The sequence below is a fragment of the Xenopus tropicalis genome, chromosome 5, assembly GCF_000004195.4.
Source record: "Xenopus tropicalis strain Nigerian chromosome 5, UCB_Xtro_10.0, whole genome shotgun sequence".
Taxonomy (NCBI): Eukaryota; Metazoa; Chordata; class Amphibia; order Anura; family Pipidae; genus Xenopus; species Xenopus tropicalis.
Window position 1 is genome coordinate 126,113,575 of NC_030681.2, and position 25,691 is coordinate 126,139,265.

Consider the following 25,691-nt stretch of genomic DNA (forward strand, 5'->3'; position numbering starts at 1 on the left):
TGTAGAGTTCATAATTGCTATGTTTTATTAAGGGAAGAGTTGAACTGTAGAGTTCATAATCCCTACATTTTATTAAGGGAAGTGTTAGCATGTTGAGCTGTAGAGTTCATAATCCCTAAATTTTATTGAGGGAAGAGTTAGCATGTTGAGCTGTAGCGTTCCTAATCCCTATGTTTTATTAAGTAAATAGTTAGCATGTTGAACTGTAGAGTTCATAATCCCTAAATTTTATTAAGGGAAGAGTTAGCATGTTGAACTGTAGCATTCCTAATCCCTATGTTTTATTAAGGGAATAGTTAGCATGTTGAACTCTAGAGTTCATAATCCCTATGTTTTATTAAGGGAAGAGTTAGCATGTTGAGCTGTAGAGTTCATAATCCCTAACTTTTATTAAGGGAAGAGTTAGCATGTTGAGCTGTAGAGTTCATAATCCCTAACTTTTATTAAGGGAAGAGTTAGCATGTTGAACTGTAGAGTTCATAATCCCTAATTTTTATTAAGGGAAGAGTTATCATGTTGAACTGTAGAGTTCATAATCCCTAACTTTTATTAAGGGAAGAGTTAGCATGTTTAATTGAAGAGTTCATAATCCCTACATTTTATTAAAGGAACTGTAACACCAAAAACTAAAAGAGCTTTAAAGTAATTAAAATATAATGTACTGTTGCCCTGCACTGGTAAAGGTTGTGTGTTTGCTACAGTAACACTACTATAGTTTATATAATCAAACTGCTGTGTAGCCATAGGGACAGCCATTCAAGATTGAAAAAAGGAGAAAAAGCACAAGTTTCATAGCAGATACAGATAAACTCTGTAGAATATAATGGTGTTTTATTTGTATATAACCTGCGCCTTTTCTCCTTTAAATGGCTGCCCCCATGGCTACATGGCATCTTATTTATATAAACTATAGTCGTCTTTCTGAGGCAAACAAGTTTTACAAGTGTAGGACAACAGTACATTATATTGTAATTAGTTTTATACACTTTTGTTTATTTGTGTTACTGTTCCTTTAAAGGACATGTACACCCTACATTTTCCTACTATGTAAGTTGGGCACATCACCCCCACCCAATTGACACCATTTGTACTGCTGTTCACCAGCACAAATAGCAGCTTTCACACAGTGGCTATTTTCCCTCTGACACATCATGTGTGTTGTAAAGTTCATGCAATGAAGAATGCAGTCTTACACAGGCAGAACTTACTTTAATAAAATGTCCTGCTTGGTTTGAGCCCTGTAACGGGTAAACTGAGCTCAGGACAGGAGGATAGGTGGCGCGCTTGTTATATACATGTGTGTGCATATGCACATAACAAGTGATAGCTTTGGCAACATGGGCATCTGCACCAGGAGTTCTTTACCAGTGCAGGTGGCCTAGTGCTCCATGGGGGTGAATGTTTCAGAAGTGCTCATTACATATATTGTGCTTATATGTAGTTCATATGTATGAGTGCAGCATATTGCTTAAGCGAAACTTAACTGCAAGAAATGAAATTCTGAAGGTACGTGATATAACCAGTTTGCTGATATGTTTAGGCGCAATCAAACCTGTATCTCCAACTTGTATCAAATGCACAATAAAACGCTGGTGTGTAAGAGGCCTAATTTATGTCCAGATATCAGTCAGGTAGGGCCGTAGGGAGTCCCCATACATGGGACAAATTGGTCTAACTAATTTGAATTAGCAGCTGAGATCTGCCTGTGTATTCCCACCTTAAAAGAGAAGGAAAGATCTAATCACTGGAGGGTGCCAAAATGTTAGGCACCGCGAGTGACTGTAATCACTTACCTGATACCCCAGAGCTGTGAAAACCACATTGGCTCAGGGTACCTGCAGCCAAGTGATTGTCTTCCTTCTGCCTTCGCATCACTTGTGCACGCACAGTAGAATGAAAAGCCAAACTTAAACAAGAAAGTCAACTGCACATGCGCTGGCCCCGGGATTTTGAAGAGAGACAAGTAAAGGAAAGGATTGCTATTTAGCATCAACTCTGGGTCGGTGCAGCTTTCTGCTAACAGGAGCACCAGCTTGGGGTATCAGGTAAGCGATTACAGTCACTGGGAGATGTCTAATATTTGGCCCCCACCTGTGATTGTAACTTTCCTTCTAACTTAAGGGAGAGAAAGGGATAAACACTGCTTTAAATACCAATTACATTTCCAAATAACCTTAAAGGAGAAAGAAAGGTAAAAACTAAGTAAGCTTTATCAGAAAGGTCTATGTAAATACAGCCATAAGCACTCACAGAAATGCTGCACTGACTTCTCTGAAAAAAGATTTCTTGTGTCTGTAATTTCTGTGCCAGAGACACGCAGCTCTCTGCTGTCTCCTCCCTCCTGCTCCCCCCTCCCTCAAGAATGCTAAGAACTCACTCCCCCCCCCTTAGGAATGTGGATCTGAGCCAATCAGCAGGAAGCTGACTCATAGTCTAACTAACTAAGCATGTTCACTTGGTCTGGGTGTCTGTGCAGGAGTGAGGCATTATGGGAACTTTCTTTACACAGTTCAGCGTTTTTTCTTCCTGTTTTGCTTCTGATCATCTGAACAGGTGACTTAAGGTCACTATTGAGACAACTGAAGGTATGCCTGCAGCTTGAGATTAACTCTTTACTAGCCTTTCCTTCTCCTTTAAAGGAGACATATTATAGAAAAAAATGATGTGCCAGTGCAATATGGTCTCTTAAAGGAAAACTATACTCCAAGAATTAATATTTAACCAACAGAGTTTATATTATGTTAAGTGACCTACTAAAGAATCTCAACAAACTAGAATATATATATGTAAATATTGTCTTTTAACATTCTTTACCTTGATCCACCATTTGGATTGGATTGGAACCAATCAGCAGCTAGGCTGACCTGATAGGGAACTGAAGCCTGTCTTTGCTGGTTGTGATTGGCTATCCCCATCTTACTGTGCCTCTGGCAGGGACCGTTCGTTAGAACATGCCCACCCTTCATTTGGAACATGGACAGGGACCATAGCAGATCTACATGGAGCTCTAATAAAGTGTCTATTTTAATGATAAAGATAATTTTTTATCCCAGAGTGAAACCAGCACCATACACCTGCAAGATTTGAGGAGTTTTCAGTAATGTCTCCTTTAAAAACATTGAAAAATTGTAATGAATGTATGTTGGAAGATTGCTAAAAAGTACATGTTCTTTAATTATTCAAAAAGATAAGATGATAAAGGTCAAATGCCATTCATGGCTATCCAAACAACTACAGGATGTAAATCTCTCACATAAAATAGCGCATTGATTGCCAAGAAATAGTTCATTTATTGGTGCTGGACAAACTAAAACATTGTCATTACTGCACCTTTAAATATACAAAGAATGAAAACTGTGTTCATTGCAAAACAGAGAGGAAAATAGCACATCTAGGTATCACATTATAGTAAAGACCCAAGAGCAGAAAATCAGCTAAACTACCATGAGAAGCATTAGGGTCCAGGTGCCACCACCTTATGTAAGGACATAAAAACTGGTTATTGGTTGTGTTAAGCCTGCTTCTACACATTGTTCTACACTTATCTTAATGCTAAAATGACAAAGTTTCAGGTTAAGCAAACAGACCCCACTGAGTTATTCCCTGTACATAAGCAATTCCTAACATTTCTTCTGGGCACATTCCACTCAGTATCCAACCCTCCCCCAGCTGTCATGTAATTTCACAAGGCCCCTCTCTGTAGAGAAGTGTATCTTCATCTTTCTAAATCACTTCCAAGTCAAGTTCTTTTCCAAAAATTTCTGCCAGTTTTATTATGCAATCGTTGCCCTATAACATATGTTCCATTTGAGTCCCTGCTTCAAACTACAGCAATTGTAAACAACACCTCCAAACACCCCCCAACTGAAAAACCTCTGCTGGAGGTTAAAATGATAAGCAAGTTCTGAAGTCTGTTGTGTTTATCATAAGGATGCACAGCATCCATTATTGTTCAGTTCAGACAAATACCAAATTCTCCTCAAAAGATCAAGAGAAAAATCTAAAAAGATGGCATTAGCCAAACAAAAGTCAACTTCTGTTGACCTGTATCTTAAAGACACAGGACATTAAGGGTTGAAATTTGGCTTAGCCAGACATTTGGTATTTGGCTGAATCCAAACTGAATCCTGGATTTAATGCATCCATACTTTATCATAATGTTTTCTTTGAGATTTTACATATATATAGTATATATATATATAGTATGCATACTAGGAAACATCAGCCACATAATTATACATTTGTACATTACTAGCAACCACTTCGGCCAAACATACATTTTTGTGCCCAATTCTGGGGGTGCAAAAACCTGCATCTGACTATCTGTTTATTTTTTCTATAAGTTTAGAAGGTATATAATAGTTTGCCCTCAATTCTAATAAAGCATAGCTTGAACTGAAATAGCATCTGCTAATTTCAGTGTATTTATGTGTAGTGTATAGTGTATTTGATTACACATTTTCTAATTTTTACAGGCTACTTTTCACATAACGTTTATTTAATTAAGATCTTGTGTGAAACTTTGCTATTTGCTATCCAGTCTTGCTTACTACTGCTCACTTCCAGTGTTCCTCTTTTCCTTGGTGAGTACATGATTTCCCATCCTGAGATTAATCAATAGCGCAGGGGCTACTGATGACTTGAAATCTGGGCCAGGAAAAAATATTCACTATAGTCAAAGTGCCGCCAGTCTGTCCCCGGGGAACAAACCCGATGCCATCTGGTTCCTTTTATCCTCCTTGAGGACAGAATGACTTACTCAGGAATCAATACTGCTTTTGTTCCTCTGCTCTACTGAGAGCCAGAGAGGGACATGTACGAGCTAAGCACTATGTAGCAGCCAGAAGAGTCGCACACTTACTGCCAATCTTTGCTGCTCGCTCTCAGAAGTTTTCTCCAAAAGCTGCTGCTCCAGTTCTCTACACCTCCTTTTATACTGTAAAACCTGGGGAACAGATGTCAGGAACAAAATCAGAAAGAAAAAAGCCGCCACAATGGACACAGAAATATTAACAGTTATCTGTGCTGCATTTTATATTCACCTACAACTAAGTACTATCACTAATTTCAGTGTGTTTATTCAACTTAAAACACAGAATTGAGCATGATGTACATTATATCCTCTTACTGGCACTGACTGTTAATATGCAATTTAATGGCTGCGGCACAACTGCCGGTAGTGTCTCACGGAAAAGGTGTCAGGGTAAACATGTAAAATAGCAAATCTAAATAAGCAGCTCATGACTCCTGCAAAAAATATGCATTTGCATCACTAACAGTATATCTTATTCTGTGGCTTCCTTGGGCTTTTTTGAAGTTCTTCTGCAGAGTGCCTAGTCCACACCACATGTGAGCATGGATTTATAATATTCAGAAACTACTGCCATTCATGCAACATACAGATCCCAGTATCCCCCTCAGCCTGCTTACCATAGTTCTAGAATCAAACAATATACTCTGTCCATGAATTTACTTTATTAAGACAACTGGTCTGTATGCATTCATCAGGGGCGTTTCAGATCCTACTGCAGCCCCCAACGCGAAAACGCAAGAGAGTGCAAAGTCTCGTGTTTTTATGCGTATATTGGCTACATGTGCCTGCACCCGAGCGTATCTCATTCATTCGGGTGCAGGCACAAGTAGCAGGCATAGGGCTGTATTTTTACCAAGCGTTTTTCCGCTTGCCAAAAATATCAGCCCTAAGGCTGATGCCAGACAAGGCGTTTTTATGCTGCGTATTTTCTAATTTTCTCGGTGGCTGAAAAACGCACAATATCATCATCCATAGAAATAACTTAAACAGTCTCGATGGAAAACACACTATGCGTAAATACGCTAGAAAACGCGTTACCACAGACTTTTCATGCGTTTGCCAAAATACGCCGTTATTTGCACAGCAACCTATTCCTATGTATACACAAAGGCAGCTGCCAGACCTTGCGGAAATATGCTGCGTTTTTTACTATTTCGCACTATTAGCACCATGGGAAACGGGATTTGCTACGTCACCAGTACTAGGTTGAAAAACACCATAGTCAGGGGCTGTGTGGCTTGTGCGGCGGTTTTAGGCTGAGAAAATACGCAGCGTAAAAACGCCACGTCTGGCATCAGCCTAAGGCTGATGCCACACCAGGCGCATGGCAAGCTGAAAACCGCTTGCTGAAAATATGCGCCATACACTCCTACCTGTGCCTGCAATGTAATGAATGCAGTATGCTTGGGTGCAGGCACATGTATCCGAAATATGCATAAAAAGGCGATATTTTGCATTCTCTCGCGTTTTTATGCGGATATTGGCTACATGTTCCTGCACCTGAGCGTATTCCATTAATTCCAGTGCAGGCACAGGTAGGGGGCATATGGTGCGTATGGCGCATATTTTCGGGCAAGCGTTTTTCAGCTTGCCAAAAATATAGGCCATACACCTGGTGTGACATCAGCCTAAACTCACTTGCTTAGATCTAGGAATCTTGATTCCTGCTGCTGTTTACTGGCCTCTTCTATGGTCTTGTTTATTGTATTGATTCTTGGATGTGACCCCAGCCTCCTACTAGTTTTCCTCGTGATTCTAAGGTTATCTGGTTCTTACCCAGCCAGGCTTCATTCAGCTCTGTCGCTGCCCCTGCTTTATACGTTTGGCTACCTTTGCCTGCCCCTGGATTCTTGTGTGGTAGGGCTAGGCCCAAAGCCAAAGGTGGATGTCATAGACAGAAACATTCCTAAACAGGAATATAGATACTCCCCTGGGGTTTGCCTTACGTGACATGACCCCACCCAATGTAACGGGTCAGTTTTCTTAAAACATAACCTCACTGCACATGTTACAAAGGGGCAAGAATTAGGTAGTCTCAATGTTAAAAACTGAGGGTTAGAAGCTGTGCTCAAGTCAGTTGCTCCAATTAAACACAAGGGGGGGTTATGTAATAAAATGCAAAGTTTGCCCGGGTGCAGTAACCCATAGTAAGCAATCAGCACGTAGAATTTACCATGCTTAAAAGCAAACTTTGTTTTGGTTGCTATTGATTTCTGTTACTGTGCAAACTTAGTGCCTTTTATTACATATGGCGGAAAATTATTTATCTTGTGAATCCTTTAAAAAAGATTTTGCATTGGGGGATGGTGAGAAATAAAACGGGTTGTATTAAAAAAAAACATTTCCTTACCATATATAGCATAATTGATTCTATGAAACTAAAATGTGAAATACAATATGTATCACAATAACAAAAACATAATTTACAAACCTTGTCTTGTAATCTCTGTACCAGCTGAGCTTGCCTCTGCTGCCCCTCCTGATAGGCTGACAGTTTGCGTTTATATGCCATCTCCTCCTCATGGAAGCGCTGCCGCAAGTCTAACACAGCTTCTGTTTCTCCTGAACGGTGACTCTGATACTGCTCCAACTACCCAGAAACAATTAAAGGAGATAGTTTGTCACCACTGGTGTTGTAGGCTGTCCTTTAAATTTAATTCCCATTAACTTGTTTATGTGGGGTCATCAACATATAGGAATGGAAATCAGGATTTTTACCAAACCCCAAAGTGCGCATAGAAGAGTACGTGTTAAATTTAAAGCAAAGCTCATTATCTTAAAGGCACCTTCAGCACTGCACTCTGAACTCTCACCCATTGGAAAGAACTGAATTCAGCTGCTCAAAGCAGTTGATTCAGTTCTGACATTGATAAATGTGTCAGTTCAGTAAACACTTCCTGACCTGTAGAAATACTTCAGAAAATGTTAATAAATGTGAATATTCATGCACAAAAATTCATGCTGCTGGGAATTCTTCTGGATTCCCCAGTTTGAATTTGAGTAAATCTCCCCCATACTTTACACAGCGCAAGAATAAACAAATTGAATTGGAGTAGCTATAGGGTTATAACAAATCTAGTACTTGATCCCTAATTTTCACTCCAAACAGCCATGCCCCCCAAAAATTACCAGTTTCTTATTCTCACCCCCTCTATCCACCCATATCCCATATCCAAAGTGCACATGTGCACTGTTGCTATTTTTCTTGTGTGGGAAAATATCAAATTCTTTCAGTGCATAGGGCCATCTCGGATTCCCAGGCCCAGGTGTGGACCCTGTAGTTACATGAATAATAGCTTGCCAACCATGATTAGAATACTCTCATTATTGTTTCTGTTGAAATAGCAAGTATACTTAGCATAATGTTTGTGCTTGTGTCTCAATTAAAATTACCAGACAATGTGAATAAATTAAACTTATTCAACTGTCATGAACTATAAATCCCACCATTCTGTACAGTATTATAAAAAAAATCCATTAATTCAATAACATCTATAGCAAATCACATTGAATTTGTATTTAAAACACACTTACAGTATTATGTAAAACTATATTTTTACAATACCAAAAAATATTTAGCATTCACAAATAATTACTAAAAATGTTTTATAACTTGATGCATACATACTTGCAAACATTTGAGCCAACTATAACTAGATTCCAACCTCAGTAATATAAGGATTTTAGATTCAGAGTGGGTTATACAGTATGCAAAGCATGTGATCCTTAGCCACTCCTACATTTTTGCTTAAGAATAGACTGTCTCCCTATTTCAATACTCCAAGAAATCTAGGTTACATGCTGATTCCAGCCATCACTTCTTAAAATCTTCATGTCAGTATTTAATACTTGCAGGATTCTAACTCCGATATCCCCAGTCGCACCCAGATTCTAACTCACCCCTTGCATATAACCTCAGTATCTCAAATCAACGTCATTATTTGCGTTATCTCTGAGACTATAAGGTCAGAATCCTGAATCTTCTATAAATTAGTGTTAAAATCCCCAATGCATCCTTCCTAAAAATCTCTGTATTCCCTTATACCTATATTCTATTCTCTGTACACCTAACCACCCACAGATTTTAACCTCAGCATTCCCAAACCTCTTTAGATTGCAACTTCAAAAACCCAAATGACCCCTAGATTCGAAGACAAGAATCGAAACATCAAACCCCGAATCTATCCTCAGTATCTCAGTCACCCCAAGATTCCAAGTTATATTGGAATAATCCCATATATATATATATAGAATAAATCCTATAATCCTAAATGTCCCCTTGATTATATTCTCAGAATGTTCAAACAGCCCAAGATTCTAAGTTCGGAATAACCGAACAACCTCATATTCTAACCTTAGTATACCAAAACACCCCTATAACCCAACATGAGATTTCCAAAACAATCATAATTTATAATTCTCTGAATTTCCACTCATCCCTAGATTTTAACCTCAGATTTTAATCTCAGCATCTCACCCCTAGGTTCTAGCCTTCCTGTATATTCTCCAATTATTTCTAAATTCTCAACTCAGATTTCTCAATCACCCCTAAATTCTTATTTAAAATCCCCTTAGCACCCATGAATTCTAAATTGCGACCTAGATCCTGCCACAGATTATAACATTATATATATATAATAATTTATTTTAATTAACCAGAAAAATCAAAGCTGAGCACAAATGGCACATTCTCTTTTAAGGCTGAATAGATAAAAGTGTAACATGTACAAAGAACCACTAACATAAGACTTACACTATTTAGACTTACAGTATTTAGTGCCAGAATATCCACAGGTTTTCTGAAAGGGCCATTAACTGGCTACATGGCATTAAAATTATTTGGTAACAATTATTAGCTTGACAGCTCTCAATTTGACATAAAACATTCACATCCAACCAAATTCACACAGAAATATTTATGTTGCCCAATAAAATGTGTCACTATGTAAGCATTTCTGCTTGAAGGTGTGAAATCTTGACGTTTCTCTTGCTGTAAGAGTGGAGTCATGGGGGAAGGGTTGGGATTTAGAGATCACACATCCCTGGGAAAGTGTTTGTGGGGAGGGCAATGCTCCCACCGGGTTGTTAACAGCCAGACAGTTTATTTAGTGCTGTTATGAGAGAGCGTTAATTCTGCTCTGGAAGGTGGGAATCTGGCACAGGGGGGCACAGAGGTGCAGCCGAAGAGAGTGATGTGAGCTGAAGTGTGGAAGGACAAGGTCACAAAGCAGTCAAAGGCCTTGTCCAAGTGTCAGACTTGTGGTTCCCTGCCAAAGGCTGACACAGCTGACAAGTAGGAGCGACAGTCCCAAGCAAATTCACAATGTGTAGAACAAGGAGACCCAGTGGTTAGAAAAACCATGTACTTGTGACAGGAGCGCAAAAAAAAATTCTTGGCTACAGAGAATGATTAATGGCTTTTCATAAATCACCACTAGGGAATCAGAACATTTAATACATGTTGTTCTGGACTGCCCCCACATCTAAATGCCTTGCTTGTTCACAAGTACGGACAATTCTAAATTCTAACTGCAGATATGGGTAAGACGATCTGTAAATAGAGCTGGCACTGCAAGAAACTCTATGGCAGCTTGAACCACTGCTGAATTACTACTGCTGTGATGAAATGTAGTTCTGCATCACTCACAAAATATAAGAGAAATATGGTATTAGAGAGTCTAAAAGCATTGTGTATTGCCTGGAAATCAGGCTGAACACTGGGGTTCATGCCCAATGTCAACCGGTGCTACAAACAAGCATTCTTGCCTCTTGTAAGGGAAAGTAAAATTTGCTAATAAGTTTAAAATAAGTTGCTAAACTTGTAAATTGTGTCTTTAGCAGTGATGCAGTATCTTTCTGTGTACATTTAATACACATTTTGCCATCTTTGTATTAATTAATAAATCATATGACTTCACAGCACATTCTGTGTATTTAAGACCAGGCTATACAGAAGGCTTAAGAAGGGGCAATACACTTTAGTATAAAAATGTTAAAAAAAGGAGAACAATTGGTTGCCTACCAGCAGTATATCCCCTCCTTCATGCAGTAGGAAGGCAAAAAGGAGTCATATTAGTGACCAGGTGACAGAAGGGACCCAAAGTTCTAAAAAGAGCAGCATGCCCAGACTGGGGCTCAGAATAAGATTTCAAGTCCACTGAGGCCCAAACAGACTTGTGTAGGTTCAATGTCAGAATTGACAGCTCACAGCAGTCCCTCTGGCACATGCCAGAATATTGCAAGTCCATATGATGCAATATTCAGATTGCAAGTCCATATGCCAGAATATTCAGATTGCAAGTCCAGGCCTGAAGGGCAGGTCTTTGCACAAAACAGGCAGTGGATGGATCGGGGGGGGGGCAAAGTGGTGTACTGGGCCCATGGTTTATTACTACAACCCTGAGTATGTATAGCCTTTATCAGCATGTATTTCCCAATAGCCATATTTTACCAGTACGCATGTTCCACCAGCAGTATGTACAGCCCTACCTAAAGCATTATATATTTTCAACGTTAACATTATTCAGGGCAGCCATGGCAAGCTTCCTTAAAGAGATATTGACACTTGAGATTAAACTGTTTTTTTAAATATATCATAACATAGTCTTTGCATGAACTTTATAATATTGCCATAAAAGTAATTCCTGATGCTTTTACATCTGATCCTCCCAAGTTCCTCTACGAGGGGGCTACCATATTTTTGCAGCAGTAGGCTGAATTAAAATCTATAACTGACAGGCTGAAAAGGGACAGTCAGGTTGTCAAAACAGGTTTAGGAACTTCAAGTAATAATTACTTACAAAAGCAGCCCTATCAATGAAAAATAAACAACATGACCTATAGGTAACTTTTAATGTACATTCATATTTTGAAAAGTATTTTTCTTTAAAGTGATACTGACATGAAAAAAACTACTTTTCAAAATATGCTCTTGTTGCTCTTGTTGCTATGCTCTCAGTTTAGTATGCTGGTATTTCTCCAACAAAATAATTATTAATAGAGGGAAACACTTTATTCGCAATGAACATCAGGAAAAGTAAATGTGTACCTGCATACATCAATGGGGCCATTTACAAACATTTGTATTTCTTTTTTTACAAGTCGTGTTTTTTGCACTAAAACTCAAAATTAAATCGTGAATTTTTACACGATTTTTATTTAATTTGTGGATTTTTTTCATCTTTAAATCCATGAAGAGTAGTAGGAAAACATAAAAACCATAATTTTGTTTCCTTTTAGTTTTTGTTTGCATTTTCATTGGTTTGTGCTTTTTCAATTTGGATCTTTTAATAAATGATTACATTTGCCGTTTTAGTGAAAATCTACCATATGTAATAAAAGGCACAGAGTTTGCCCAGTAGAAGTAACCAATAGCAACCAATAAGATGTTTGCTTTTAAACAGGTGACAAGTTAAATCTACCTGCAGATGTGTTTCTATTAGTTACTGCTCCTGACTTTTATAACATAACCCCTAAAGAGTGTATTTGTGGTTTCAAAAACTGCTAGAACCATGTAAATCATAATGTTAATAAATGTGCCTCCTCATGGTATCTACTTACTATACTGCATTTTTTTCCTTATCCAATTTAAGATAAGATGCAACCAAAGTAGGATACACACTAAAAATGCATTTGTACCTTCTCATTCAAGGCCTGGTTTCTTATGGAAAGGTCTTCTCGTTCAGAGCGTGTTAATGAGAGAAGATCTTCCATTCGCAATAATTCATCTTGCAGAGACCTGTTTTCCTCTTGCAAACTGAGATTTAGATGAGATTCTGGGGACACTGTTAATAAAAACGATGTATATTTAAAAGTGGCTTAAATATCAAATTTTTTCCATTAGGCAAATTGTTATTACTAATTTTACATCCCATTTGAAAACACTCACAGAAGCTCAGATGGGAAAAATAAAATCTCAAATAGGCATTTTGGTCAACTGTATGCATTTAAGTCAAGTATACAGAGCTGCTGTACATAACTAAAGTTTTATATCATTGTTAGGATTATACAATATCGCTTCAGGAAAGATAAAAAAATTGACTCACTGTATGCTGAATCCTCTCTCAGGTTCTGCGTGACGATTTCCCTGATGCGTGCAGGCACAGGAGTAAGCGCATCCCTCTCACCCTCTCCACTTCGTACACTTAATGCCCTGTCCTCAACCGAACTCCCTGGATTCAGAACCACATCTTCCAGGTGCTTAAAATTACATAGGAACGTACTGGTCAGTTTTTAATGCAATTTGATTGCTGAATAACAGTACAATTAGTGCATTAGAGGTATACACAGGTAAACACAATTTGTAAGTAGGGTTTACAGTCACTTTCTTCTTCCATAAAGGTTGAAGAGAACATACTAGCATAGGTTGTCCAGCCCCCAAAAAATAAAATGTAACTGTCCTCTAATGGTGGCTCCAATAAATGCATCTTTCAGCCCGCCCTGCAACTATTCATCTCTACAGTAAAATATATAATAATTACAGTATTATAATAATGGGTATCACAGTACAAAGCATTTTTTAAAAGAAATTCCTTTCTTGCATCATGACTACAACAGGTACAGGCTGCCTTTAGAGCCCTGACAACTGCAGAACTAGAGTTCTATTGCTAGAAATTCCCTGGCGTTCTTGTGCTTTTCTCTGAAATTATATCATTATGGGTCATTTTCAACAGATTGACTTAATAACTGTGGCAAATCATTTCATGACAGGAAGCTGTAGGAAATGAGCGTACCTGGCAGACAAGTTACAACTGCCAAGGAAAAAGTGTACTCCCCAAGAAAACATTAATCATGCTTTATAATATGTACTTGTTTTGTTGAAACTACTGTTTATGTTCATTGCAGTTTAAAGAATGCCCTTTAAAAATGTCCTTTTATTTCCTAAATGATGTATTTGGCTTTCCGTCTCCAACTTGTGAAAAGAATAGAAGCTACCATTTATACTGGCCCCCAAAATTCAGCATCTGCTGATCCAAAGGCTGCCAAATGGCTTAAAACAGGGAGGTGAATCTATTGCAAATTATAAAACTATGAAAGGCAGCATGGGGGACACTCTTCCATATACTGTAGGCTCTAATGAGCAGGGCCTATTTTAACTTCTATATTAATTAGAATGTATATTTGATTGTTTGTATGATGTATAAAGTCTTCTCTTCTACAGCTGTGCTGAATAAGTAGGCACTTAATAAATATACATATTATTAATAATATTAACTTGAAAACACATAATAATGGAAGCAGCATTTACAGTGTCAGGCAAAAATCACTGGAAAATCATGTGTATATGTCTTAATGTCATGCTCACTGACATAACTGGGAGGATATTTATGGTCTTTTGACATCATAAATAATGATTAATAATACCATGATGCAGGTATCTGAAAATATACTGGTAGGTTAAAAGGCTTGTGATGAAATTGTATTTAGTATGTATCTCACACACTCTTTCTCTCTATCCCCAGAATGAATACTTAATCAGCAGATAGTTGAGCATACTAGGTGGCCTATAAAAGAATCTTACCAAACTGCAATATAATGGTCACATTATTTACCTTGACCATTTTGTGATGGGCTGTGGCTCCCTTAGAGATCACCTGACTGGAAATAATGCAGCTTTAACTGTAACAGGACTTTGTTCATTTATTGGCTGATGTGACCTAACATGTATTTGTGTCATTGGTTTGTTGGTGAGCACCGTCAATCGTATGATCCCAGGGGGCGGCAAATTACTAAAAATATAAATTTTCTATTTAGGATTACCCAATGGCACATACTACTAAAAAAGTATAATTTTATGAAAATGGTTTATTTTGAATCAGGGCTTTACATATAAGCTGGTTTATGTCATATATTTATATAGAGACCTACATTGTTTTGGGGTATAGTTTTCCTTTAAAGGCAGAATGATCCTGGACATTATGCATTTCTCCCAACATTTAATGTGAAAGAGAGACATTTAGCCCATGCGCCTGAACCAGCCCTGTTATGCTCAGATATGGCCACAGTAACCCCCACATGCTTTTAAGTGTGCCATACCCAATGTAGTGCTTCATGATTCAGGGCTGTCCCATGGAAATCAGGGCGACTGGGAGGTCTGCATTATTGTTACTGGAACACTAATGTGGTAACTATAGTTACTGCTCATTTAAATGCTTCTGACCATTTAGGACTGAAGTATATACCTACTGTCTATAACTTTTTCCCTCACATATGGTTTGCATAAGGGCCATCTTCAAAAATCACTGGGCCCCTAGGGCCCTCTCCCCCTAGATGGTCCCAATTATTCTGCTATTGGTCACCAGTGTCACTGGGTGAAGGACCCTGCCAACAAGTAGAATGAGGCCCCAATAAAAACAAAAAGGCTCACCCACTCATAACTATGGCCCAATCAACCCCATTACGCTGCAAAGAATTAGGCTGTGTACAGAAAGCCAGGGCCAGGTTAGCTTGAGGTGCACATGTTTCTGCTTGGCAAATCCTGCTGAGGAACCTTAAGCAGCAGCAGCTCTATATTTGGGGCACAGGTATAGGGACATCCTTTGGGAGCTGGTTCACACGGCTGGGGAGTGGCAGGGTGGCCTATACAGGTGTCCTAATGCTCAAAGAAGAAGAAAGTTTGCCAGCGCTTAGTTTGCCTTTAAAAATAATTTTTACAAAAAAAATGAGGTGTTAGTACCACACTTTGGCCAAAATATGTAAGCTCACGTGCCACGTCAAGGCCCCTCATTATACGTGAGTCCTACACTGTCTAATGACTTGTAGCCAAACTGTTAGGTGTCCTAATGCTGACAACAGGGTTTCTACTTTGCCTACAATAGAAAGGCAACATCCCCCAAGCTGACAGGATAGCTTACATATTTATTATATTGAGACACACATTAGAATTACAGTATACACATCTGAAACAACAGAGGAATCTTCCGTAGCCTTCTCAGCAGGCACTGCTACATTTCTGTCCTGCAATGAGTCAAAAGAATCCCAAGGCAGTGTCCAGTGCTGGCAATTCTTAGTCCAATCTCTCTGCGATGCCTCCCCCACCCATGCCGGAATTGCTTCCGCACCTGTCGGTGGCTGTTGTTGACTCAGGCCACCCCACCCCTTCCAGGCAGGCTCTGGAGTCCAGCTCAAAGATTTGGCAGGTTCATGGGCTGTTTTCTTTCCCTTAACAGTCTGGGCAGGTGCCAGGACAGGAACAAGGGAGGCAGTATAAGGAGAGAGAAAGAGGGGTGGGAGGGGGGAGCGGAAAGAGACAGGGACACGAGAGCAGAGGGGGTACATTGGGCAAAAGATGAAGGAGCATAAAGATTGATGTAATGTAAAGCTGATATGGGTACAAATATAGGTTTTCTAGAAAGTGATAGAAAGTGAATTAAACACAAAAGTATATGATTAATCCCTTTACTACCTCCTGCCCTCTGCACTTACTCCATCACTGCCAATGATGCAGTGGTTAATCCTTTTACTACCTCCTGCCCTCTGCACTTACCCCATTACTGCCCCTGATGCAGTGGATTAATCCTTTTACTACTTTCTGCCCTCTGCGCTTACCCCATTACTGCCTCTGATGCAGTAGATTAATCCTTTTACTACTTTCTGCCCTCTGCGCTTACCCCATTACTGCCTCTGATGCAGTGGATTAATCCTTTTACTACTTTCTGCCCTCTGCGCTTACCCCATTACTGCCTCTGATGCAGTAGATTAATCCTTTTACTACTTTCTGCCCTCTGCGCTTACCCCATTACTGCCCCTGATGCAGTAGATTAATCCTTTTACTACTTTCTGCCCTCTGCGCTTACCCCATTACTGCCTCTGATGCAGTGGATTAATCCTTTAACTACCTCCTGCCCTCTGCACTTAACCCATCACTGCCCCAAATGAAGTGGATTAATCGCATTACTACCTCCTGCCCTCTGAACTTACCCCATCACCGCCCCTAATGAAGTTGATTAATCCCTTTACTACCTCCTGCCCTCTGCACTTACCCCATTACTGCCCCTGATACAGTGCATTCATTCTCTACCCCCTACCCTCTGCAGGTACCCTATTACTGCCCCTGATGAAGTGGATTAATCCTTTAACTACCTCCTACCCTCTGCAGGTACCCCATTACTGCCCCTTATGTAGTGGATTAATCCTTTTACTACCTCCTGCCCTCTGCATTTACCCCATCACTGCCTCTGATTCAGTGGATTAATCCTTTTACTACCTCCTGCCTTCTGCATTTACCCCATCACTGCCAATGATGCAGTAGATTAATCCTTTTACTACCTCCTACCCTCTGCACTTACCCCATCACTGCCAATGATGCAGTAGATTAATCCTTTTACTACCTCCTACCCTCTGCACTTACCCCATCACTGCCCCTGATGCAGTAGATTAATCCTTTTACTACCCCCTACCCTCTGCACTTACCCCATCACTGCCAATGATGCAGTAGATTAATCCTTTTACTACCTCCTACCCTCTGCACTTACCCCATCACTGCCAATGATGCAGTTGATCAATCCTTTTACTACCTCCTACCCTCTGCACTTACCCCATCACTGCCAATGATGCAGTAGATTAATCCTTTTACTACCTCCTACCCTCTGCACTTACCCCATCACTGCCACTGATGCAGTAGATTAATCCTTTTACTTCCTCCTACCCTCTGCACTTACCCCATCACTGCCAATGATGCAGTAGATTAATCCCTTCACTACCTCCTACCCTCTGCACTTACCCCATCACTGCCCCTGATGCAGTAGATTAATCCCTTTACTACCTCCTACCCTCTGCACTTACCCCATCACTGCCAATGAGGCAGTGGATTAATCCTTTTCCTATGTTTGGTCACATGCATGTGCATAATGAGCAAGTCTCTCTGCACGGTGATTATGTGCATGCTTGTGACATAAGATCAGAGGAGGAGCTAGGACACTCCTCATAATGCGCATTTAAAAAGCAAATACAAATTTTTCAGTTACCCTGCATATATGTGTATATATAACACATTATTTGGTGTTACTAGTCCTTTAACTAATTTCTTTGGCTGTTCTGTCATAATCATGTAGTGCCCTAACACTAAGGGGTTCTACACCTTTAAATATACTTTCAGTTTGATATAGACATTGATATTCTGAGAATTTGCAATTGGTCTTTATTTATTTTTTTTAATTTTTTTTTTATTATTTAGCTTTTTGTTCAGCAGTTCTCCAGCAGCCAAAACCTTTTGCTCTGTGAGCTTACAGTTTTATTATTATTGTTACTTTTTATTTTTTATCTTTCTATTCAGCCTGCCTCCTATTCTTATTCCAGTCTCTCCAGTCTCTGCCTGGTTGCTAAGGAAAACAAAACCCTAGCAACCTAGCAATAGGTGTTTCCTATATAGACTACATATAGTATTAAAGGGGTTGTTCACCTTCAAAATAACTTTTAGTATAATGTAGAAAGTGATACTCTGAGACAATTTGCAATTGGTTTTCACTTTTTTTGCATTTCTGTTATTTTGCTTTTTGTTCAGCAGCTCTCCTATTTGGAATTTCTGTAGCTATCTTGTTGCTAGGGTTTTGTTTTCCTTAGCAACCAGGCAGAGACTGGAGAGACTGGAATAAGAATAGGAGGCAGGCTGAATAGAAAGATAAAAAATAAAAAGTAACAATAATAATAAAACTGTAAGCTCACAGAGCAAAAGGTTTTGGCTGCTGGGGTCAGTGACCCCCATTTGAAAGCTGGAAAGATGTAAAAGTGGAAGTAAAATGATTTAAAAACTATGAAAAAGAAATAATGAAGACTAATTGCAAAATTGCTAGGAATAAGACATTCTATAACATACTAAAAGTTAATGTAAAGGTGAACCACCCCTTTGAGAAAGATGTTAATGGGCATGGCTTTAACACAGCAGTGACAGCAGCTAAGACTGCAGTTATTTGGCTTGGTTTACTAAACCACAGTTTTCCACTTGAACTAGGAAATCCTGTCTTTTTTAGAGGCTAGTGATATATATAGCAGGTATCCACTCCCAGGATTTAAAAAAAATACTTAAAACAACAACTAAAGCTGGGGTATGAAATAATATATTGCTTTCCTTGCACAGTGCCTTGGACACCTTGCACGGCATTGCCTGACCTACTTGTGCTTTCGTGGGCCTCCTTGTTCCTAAAGGGCTTGGACCTGGAAAGAGGACTATGTCCGCTATAAAAATAGCTGGGGAAACATTGGAGGATGTAAAAGTTCTTAAGCTCAGCTCAGTAACAGAAACCACAAAAATAAACAGAGGACATAGTTACGTTCAAGCACGCAAACACAGCAACTAATAGACAGAAAGTGTGCTTAAAGGCAAAGCATTCCCAAAAAATAAATCAGGAATTTCCTATTCCTGTTAGTCCAGTGCTGATTAAAACCATGCTTACTGGCTAACAAATATCCACACAATCACTGCTACTTTGTTTCCATGTTACTCACTGTAAAATGTTTCCCCTTCAATCAGAGGTGTTACACTTTAGTCCAGCGGTTTCCAATGTTGGCATTAGGGCCTTAGACCCAGAGTATTGCCTTGACGCAAGAAACGACTGATTGTAAGCAATGTCTCCCTAATGCCAGTTGCTGAGCAGACAGCCCCTATCCCAAGGAAACTGCATCCACTGCTAGACTCCAATCTATTGCTAGAATCCAATCTATTATGGACAGTGCTGGGACAAGTCACGCCCCCTCTTGCACACACCCCTGCTTATCAAACCCCTCCCCCACACATCACCACTTTATCACTTACCACCCCTCTTGGTCCCAGCTCCTTAGCAATGCTTGCTAAGGCCCAAAATATATTCACTGTCTATGTTATCTTATAGCACCCACTCTGGCATTTGTCAGAATCTACAAATTGCTAGTCCAGGCCTGGATGTGGCATATCCCCTTTATGTATAACTAGTAACCCATGTCCAGCTAAATCACAATTAACGTTTTGGGCAATCTTGCTTGTACTGTAGCTATTGTAATGTTGGCTACCTACTGGTAAGGAGCTACAGTCAGTACACTCCTAAAGATGTCCATACCGGGGCTGATAAGACCTACAGACTGGGTCCCTCCATTTAGCTTGTGTATGGGGCCCACCACTAGGCCTATCTGACCAAAATGTGGTTGAAAATTGTCCAGATATCAGTCAAGCTGATTTGAAAATTCTATAGGCCGAGGGCAGGATTGGTGTGTTAATGTGGTCCTCGTCCAACAGGCCTCTGTAAGCCAGTAGCTGTATTGTATAATCTGATCATTGACTCCACCATGTTAACCCAAAAAGCAATGATTTAACATGGAATTATGCAGAGAAATTTGCATTTTGTTTTCCATTTTTAGTAATTATTTGTGGTGATAATCATGTTTTTATACCCACAATGAAGCGTTTTTAACCCAGAATTTCAGCAGAACTGCCAACGCACACTAAATTGTGCCCCAAGCAACTTGCTTGTGTGGCAAAGATATGGCTGCAAATTGGCGTTCATTTTGATAGCATTAGCATCTGATTCCTTTGGTGCAAGTCACCTGCAACTACTGACACAACCCACAGAATAATTTATCAGAACAGGTTAAAGGGACCTAAAGTTGCAGAGTTTAGAAAGCATGCATAGATTTAAAGGAGGGTGAAAGGTTGAATCACTGGGGGGTGCCCAGGGTACATGCAGGCGAGCATTCCTCTTCTGTCTTCTCTCTTTACGCCAGCTACGCATGTGCAGTAGAGTGACAAGCCGCACTTAAACAAGTCAGATTTTTTACTCTATTGCACATGCGTGAGCCCCAGGATCACAGTGACAGAAGGAGGGAAGAGGATGGCTCGCCTGCATGTACCCCAGGCTGGTACAATTTTCTGCTAACATGAGAACCAGCCCAGGGTATTAGGTAAGTTATCCTAATAACCAGTGATTTTAACTTACCTTCTCTTTTAAGTAACTTCCTGAATTTTATGACTTGTCCTTGCAGTTATAAAAAAACTTTCTTTTCCATACCACTATTCACTCTTATTTCCGTATTATTTTCTAAGGATTACGGTTCCACTGTGAAGAATGTACACACATTTTTACTGCTCCTAAACCACTAAATCTGTATACATGTTGACTTAAATTCATGTATCCTCCTACTCTTTGCCTGTACAAACTATCTAACATTCCCTCTTGTTTGGCTGATACAAAATATTTAGTTCACCCTTGCCTAGCTGAACCACATTTCCCACTGACAGGCTATCTACAACAGGAGGAGGGCCCCTTGATTCATGGGGATGCCTAAATCAATTTCATTGTCAGCTTAAACCTTAATACTAAATATGGGTTAAGAAATGCCATATTTTATATACTGAACTTACTGTACCAGCCTAAAGTTTCAGAATCTCTATACTAGTACTGATTCAGACTTTCAAAGTTGTGCACAGGGGTATCACCATCTTGGACTTTGTTAAAGTGATACTGACACCAGAAATGAAACCTTTTTTACATCTTTTATAACACAGTCTTTGAATGAGCTTTATAATTTTGCCATAAACGTATTTCCTGAGGCTTTTATATTCCCTATCTGATCCCCCATGTTCCTCTATGAGGGGGCTGCCATATTTGTGCAGTAGGAGTTTGTTAGCATTAGAAACTATAACTGAAAGGCTGAGAAGGGACAGTCAGGTTGGCAAAACAGTCAGATTTAGGAACTTCAAGTAACAATTACTCACAAAAGCAGCCCTATCAGTGAAAAATGATCAACATGACCTATAGGTAACTTTTTATGTAGATTCATATTTAAAAAATCTATTTTTTCGTGTCAGTATCACTTTAAGGAGTCAGTGAGCTCTGGGCAGCTGTTGAGAAGCTAATCTTAGGAAATGAACCAAATATCAAGCAGAAAATGAGGCTCACAAACCATAAACATGGATGCTACAGGGCTGACTATAAAATTATTATGCAAATTGTGTTTCTGAGGTGCCATGTAATAAGAATTTGAATTAAATACTATTAAGTAGGGCATTGTAACAATTATATTGTATAAATATGGTATATTGTGAGTCCCTAAGGGTGAAGCCACACACGGCATTAGTAGCTGCGACTGTTTAAAAGTTGCTGCAACTTATCCACACAACGAAAACCTGCGTAGGATTAGTCACATCAACTTATACATTACCCTATGGTGGGAAAGTCCCTGTAATTAGTTGCCGCGACCAACTTTTTAATAAGTGACCGCCGCTAATCACCGCATGTGTCTTTGCACTAAGCTCAGGTAACTGACAGCAACCATGAGCATGTGCATCAGCAGCAAAGAAAATGGGGAGCTACTGGGGCATCTTTGGATTCACAGATTTTCACAGTGGTTGCCATGGGCGGGTACAGAATCTTTAAACATAATACCCATCATTTCTAGCCTACATTTTAGTTAAGCTTTAGGTCTCCTTCAACTCTCTGTTCAGCAAGCAACAAAACTAGACTAGAAGCTTTGTATGGCTCACTGTACTCTTTAATTTATTGTTCCCTTGAGGAGCTGTGCAGCTTTATCCAACATTTTAAAGCTTTTGCTGCAATGATTATCTAGTTCTGCCTATGAAAGGTAAGCATGTGGCGTCCCCTAATGACACAGAAGTAAACCTGTCAGTGACAATTTCTAGCACCCTCTGGTGGTTTTTGTCATCAGACGTGTTCCGAATGCCTTTCTTTGTAAATAAGAAACTGGACTGAATTCCTGTAATTAAAAGTCTAAAACTGCATATTCCAGAAACCACTAAAAATAAAATATTTATATAAATGCAAAGTTGCTCACAGGAGCACTGTGAGTTAATTTACATCTATATTTTTACGAATGCAGATGGAGGCTAACAGGATAAAGGCATAGACTGAATGCAGTACCTGTCAAGGCAGCTTATCCTTCTAAATATTGGGGTGGGCTGAGGTTCACTCTGTTGACCAACTGAAAATACCTAGACCTGCAGTCTCAATGAATCTTTAAAAAAAACAAACTGAATAAAATAAACTGAAAAAAAAACTGAAATAAATAAAGCTTATATTTTTCAAGATAATTAAAAGGGATAGTGTCCTGGATAGCATACGTGTATGTTAGTTGCCAGGATGCTACAGGTGTACAGTACAGGGTGTGTGATGTGTGGTAGTCTTCTTGTAGGCACACACTTTATGCACCCACACATGGGAAAGTTATAAAAGAGTTATAAAATTAGACATAGAATAATGTGAAACATCAATGGTGATTTATATAATTAGGTTTCCATGTGGATTACTCTATGCAGAGCATTAGGGCAACCATAGATCCTGAAAGGGTAAAAAACCAGGTGAACAAAATCAGGATATTGCCCAAGAACCTGTGGCAAACACCAACCAGAAGCACAACATGATGCATCCAAAGGGAGGTGCTACGGAAAAGATACTCTTGAAGAGAGAAGCCTTTTGGATATATGAATTAAAGGTTTAAATGGTCAACTGACTCTCAGTTGCTTTTTAACTTGAAGAACTATATATGTGGGTAGGAATGATAAGATAAATATACATGCTTGGCCCATTATCTTAAATGAGAGCAGTAGGAGAAGGGTTTTTGAATATGCTAAGGGAGATTCAATGAGACATATGTTTTCCTACCGGCAATTTACATACTGGCTTGTAGGAAAGCATTCAGAGGAGATATTCCCTCTAATTCCTTCTCAGCAATGTGCGCAAAGAATTTGTTTTGTGTGCAGATTTTAAGCTTGTGTGCTAAGGTCAGAATATATGTAAAATTTTGTGTTTTCACACACAACTCCTTGTGAGCACCACAATTTCTTGTGTGCACTGGCCTCAAAAAGAGGGGTTTAATTGTGTTAACCAATAGCAACCAATCACTGGATGACTTTTTTTACTGCCCATGGGCAAATTTGCCCAGTGTTGATAAATGACCCATAGTGCATAAAGGTTGAAGTAGCCTGGGAAGGTTACAGATTTTTTTCTGTATAAATGAGTCTCAGAGTGTAATAAATAATAAGCAGGGAAAAATAGAACAGAAGAAATAGAATAACTAAGCATTATTTATGCTATGTGCACTCCTGGCTGTTTCCAGCTGCATATGAATACAGACAAAGAGTCAATCTGCTGTGCTCAGCCCTCTCCTGTATCTGCACTCACTGCGTCAGCTTACGTCAGGGGTCCCCAACCTTTTTTACCTGTGAGTTGCATTCAAATGTGAAAAGAGTTGAAGAGCAACACAAAGATGCAAAAAAGAAGAAAGTTTGCCAGCGCAAACCATAGGTAATGTTTTTTTATCGTTTATAGCAGCTGGTCAACTCCAGATTGTGGGTTAGACCGAGCGCTGGCACAATAGTGTGTTTCTAGCAGCTGGTCAACACTACAGCGTGGGTTAGACCGAGCGCTGGCGATTTCTTTCTGTGTTTTGTGTACAAAGATGCAAAAGGTTCCTAGGGGTGCCAAATATGGGTTGGGTTTAGCTATTGGTAGCCCCTATGTGGACTGGCAGACAACAGGAGGTTCTGTTGGGCAGTACACATGGTTTTGATTTAACAAAAGCTTGCCTTTACAAGAATTCAAAAATGGGAGTAACATCCAATGGCTTGTGAGCAACATGTTGCTCACGAGCCACTGTTTGGGGATCACTGGCTTAGGTGCAGACACATGGAAATCCACCCTGTGTATCTGTACCTGGCCCGAAGCAGACAGACACAGGAGCAGGCTTAGTGCAGCAGATTGTTTACACTTAGGATGAGAAGCAGCCTTATGTTCTATCAGTACATAGAGTCAGTAGTGGAAAAATATATTGATACACATTCCCAGTGTAAGGGGGTACCTAAAAAACACCTAGGAACTGGTACTGTCTATTCAGACACTGAAACAGCTAACCACAGTCTGCAATCGTGTCAGTGGTTTAACCTAAAGTTACTGGGTCCCACAGTTTTCAGTTTTCATTTTAGGACCCCCTAAATGTTACAAATAAGGCATTTTTCATATACATATATTGAAACTGCTTATAGGACCTGCTGGGTCTGTCTCTACATCTTCCTCTGACCAACTGAAGTAACTGTGGCTGACAAAAGCTAAAGGGATTATATATGCATGTCTACCCTTAATGCATAGGATTAAGTTAATTCTGTATTGTGAGATACCTACAAATATAAATGTTATTTTAGCTCAAGGTACTGTTATCAGTGTTTATGTAGTGTGTTTGTATATAGCAAGGATAAAGTGAGCAGGCTAAGACCTATCCTGTAGCCACTCAGAGCACTAGGACTTGCTCATGGCTAGACCGCCCATAGATCAGAGTATATGTCTATATCTACAAGAAATCAAGTTCCATTGCCACCCAAAGGAAATGTTTGTATCTTACCAGTTAATCCTTGTTCCTAATTTGGTAATTCTCATAAATAAGTCCCTCAAAGCAATACAGTGTCTATTATATTTATATTATATACTCTAGGGATCATTTACCACTATGTTTGCACCCTGCCCCACACTTTGCAACAGGATCTCTGGGATGCAGAATGGAAAAGGGTGCTGCCAGCCCATAGGCCCATAGGTATCCTTCATCACATCCTCTAACTTACTCCTAATTTAGACACACAAGTTAGGGTTCTAAGCAGCCGTGTTGTTTCTACCTGCTATATTCTGCTTTGCACCTGCCCGAGCCACACTCTGAACCTTGTTCCAGCTTTTTAATGCAGGGTAAGGTGTAAAACGAGACAAGAACCCAGAAGCAAATGCTTAATTAGCACTAAGGAGTGCTCTGGCCCTTGTGTCCAGGGCCTTTGTAACGGACCCTTCTGTATCATGTTAGTATACATGTGTCTGGGCAGGTAAGTCATTGCTGCTTATGTATAAGGGCTTGTACACGAGTGTTTGTTTCTGCATTTTCCTGTGGTGCGTTTCCCTGCATTCCCAGGTATGTGGCT

General features: G+C 39.6%; 1 protein-coding gene across 1 annotated transcript in view; it reads right to left on the bottom strand.

Moving 5' to 3' along the window:
• crocc2 (ciliary rootlet coiled-coil, rootletin family member 2) overlaps positions 1–25,691 on the bottom strand; it is an 85,169-nt gene that overhangs the window by 57,937 nt on the left and 1,541 nt on the right. The window contains exons 2-5 of the mRNA XM_012970838.3: positions 12,859–13,012; positions 12,452–12,597; positions 7,245–7,403; positions 4,862–4,945 (exon numbers count right to left, since the gene is read on the bottom strand). Coding sequence (XP_012826292.1) covers positions 4,862–4,945; positions 7,245–7,403; positions 12,452–12,597; positions 12,859–13,012 — 543 coding nt within the window. The remainder of the gene's footprint in view (positions 1–4,861; positions 4,946–7,244; positions 7,404–12,451; positions 12,598–12,858; positions 13,013–25,691) is intronic.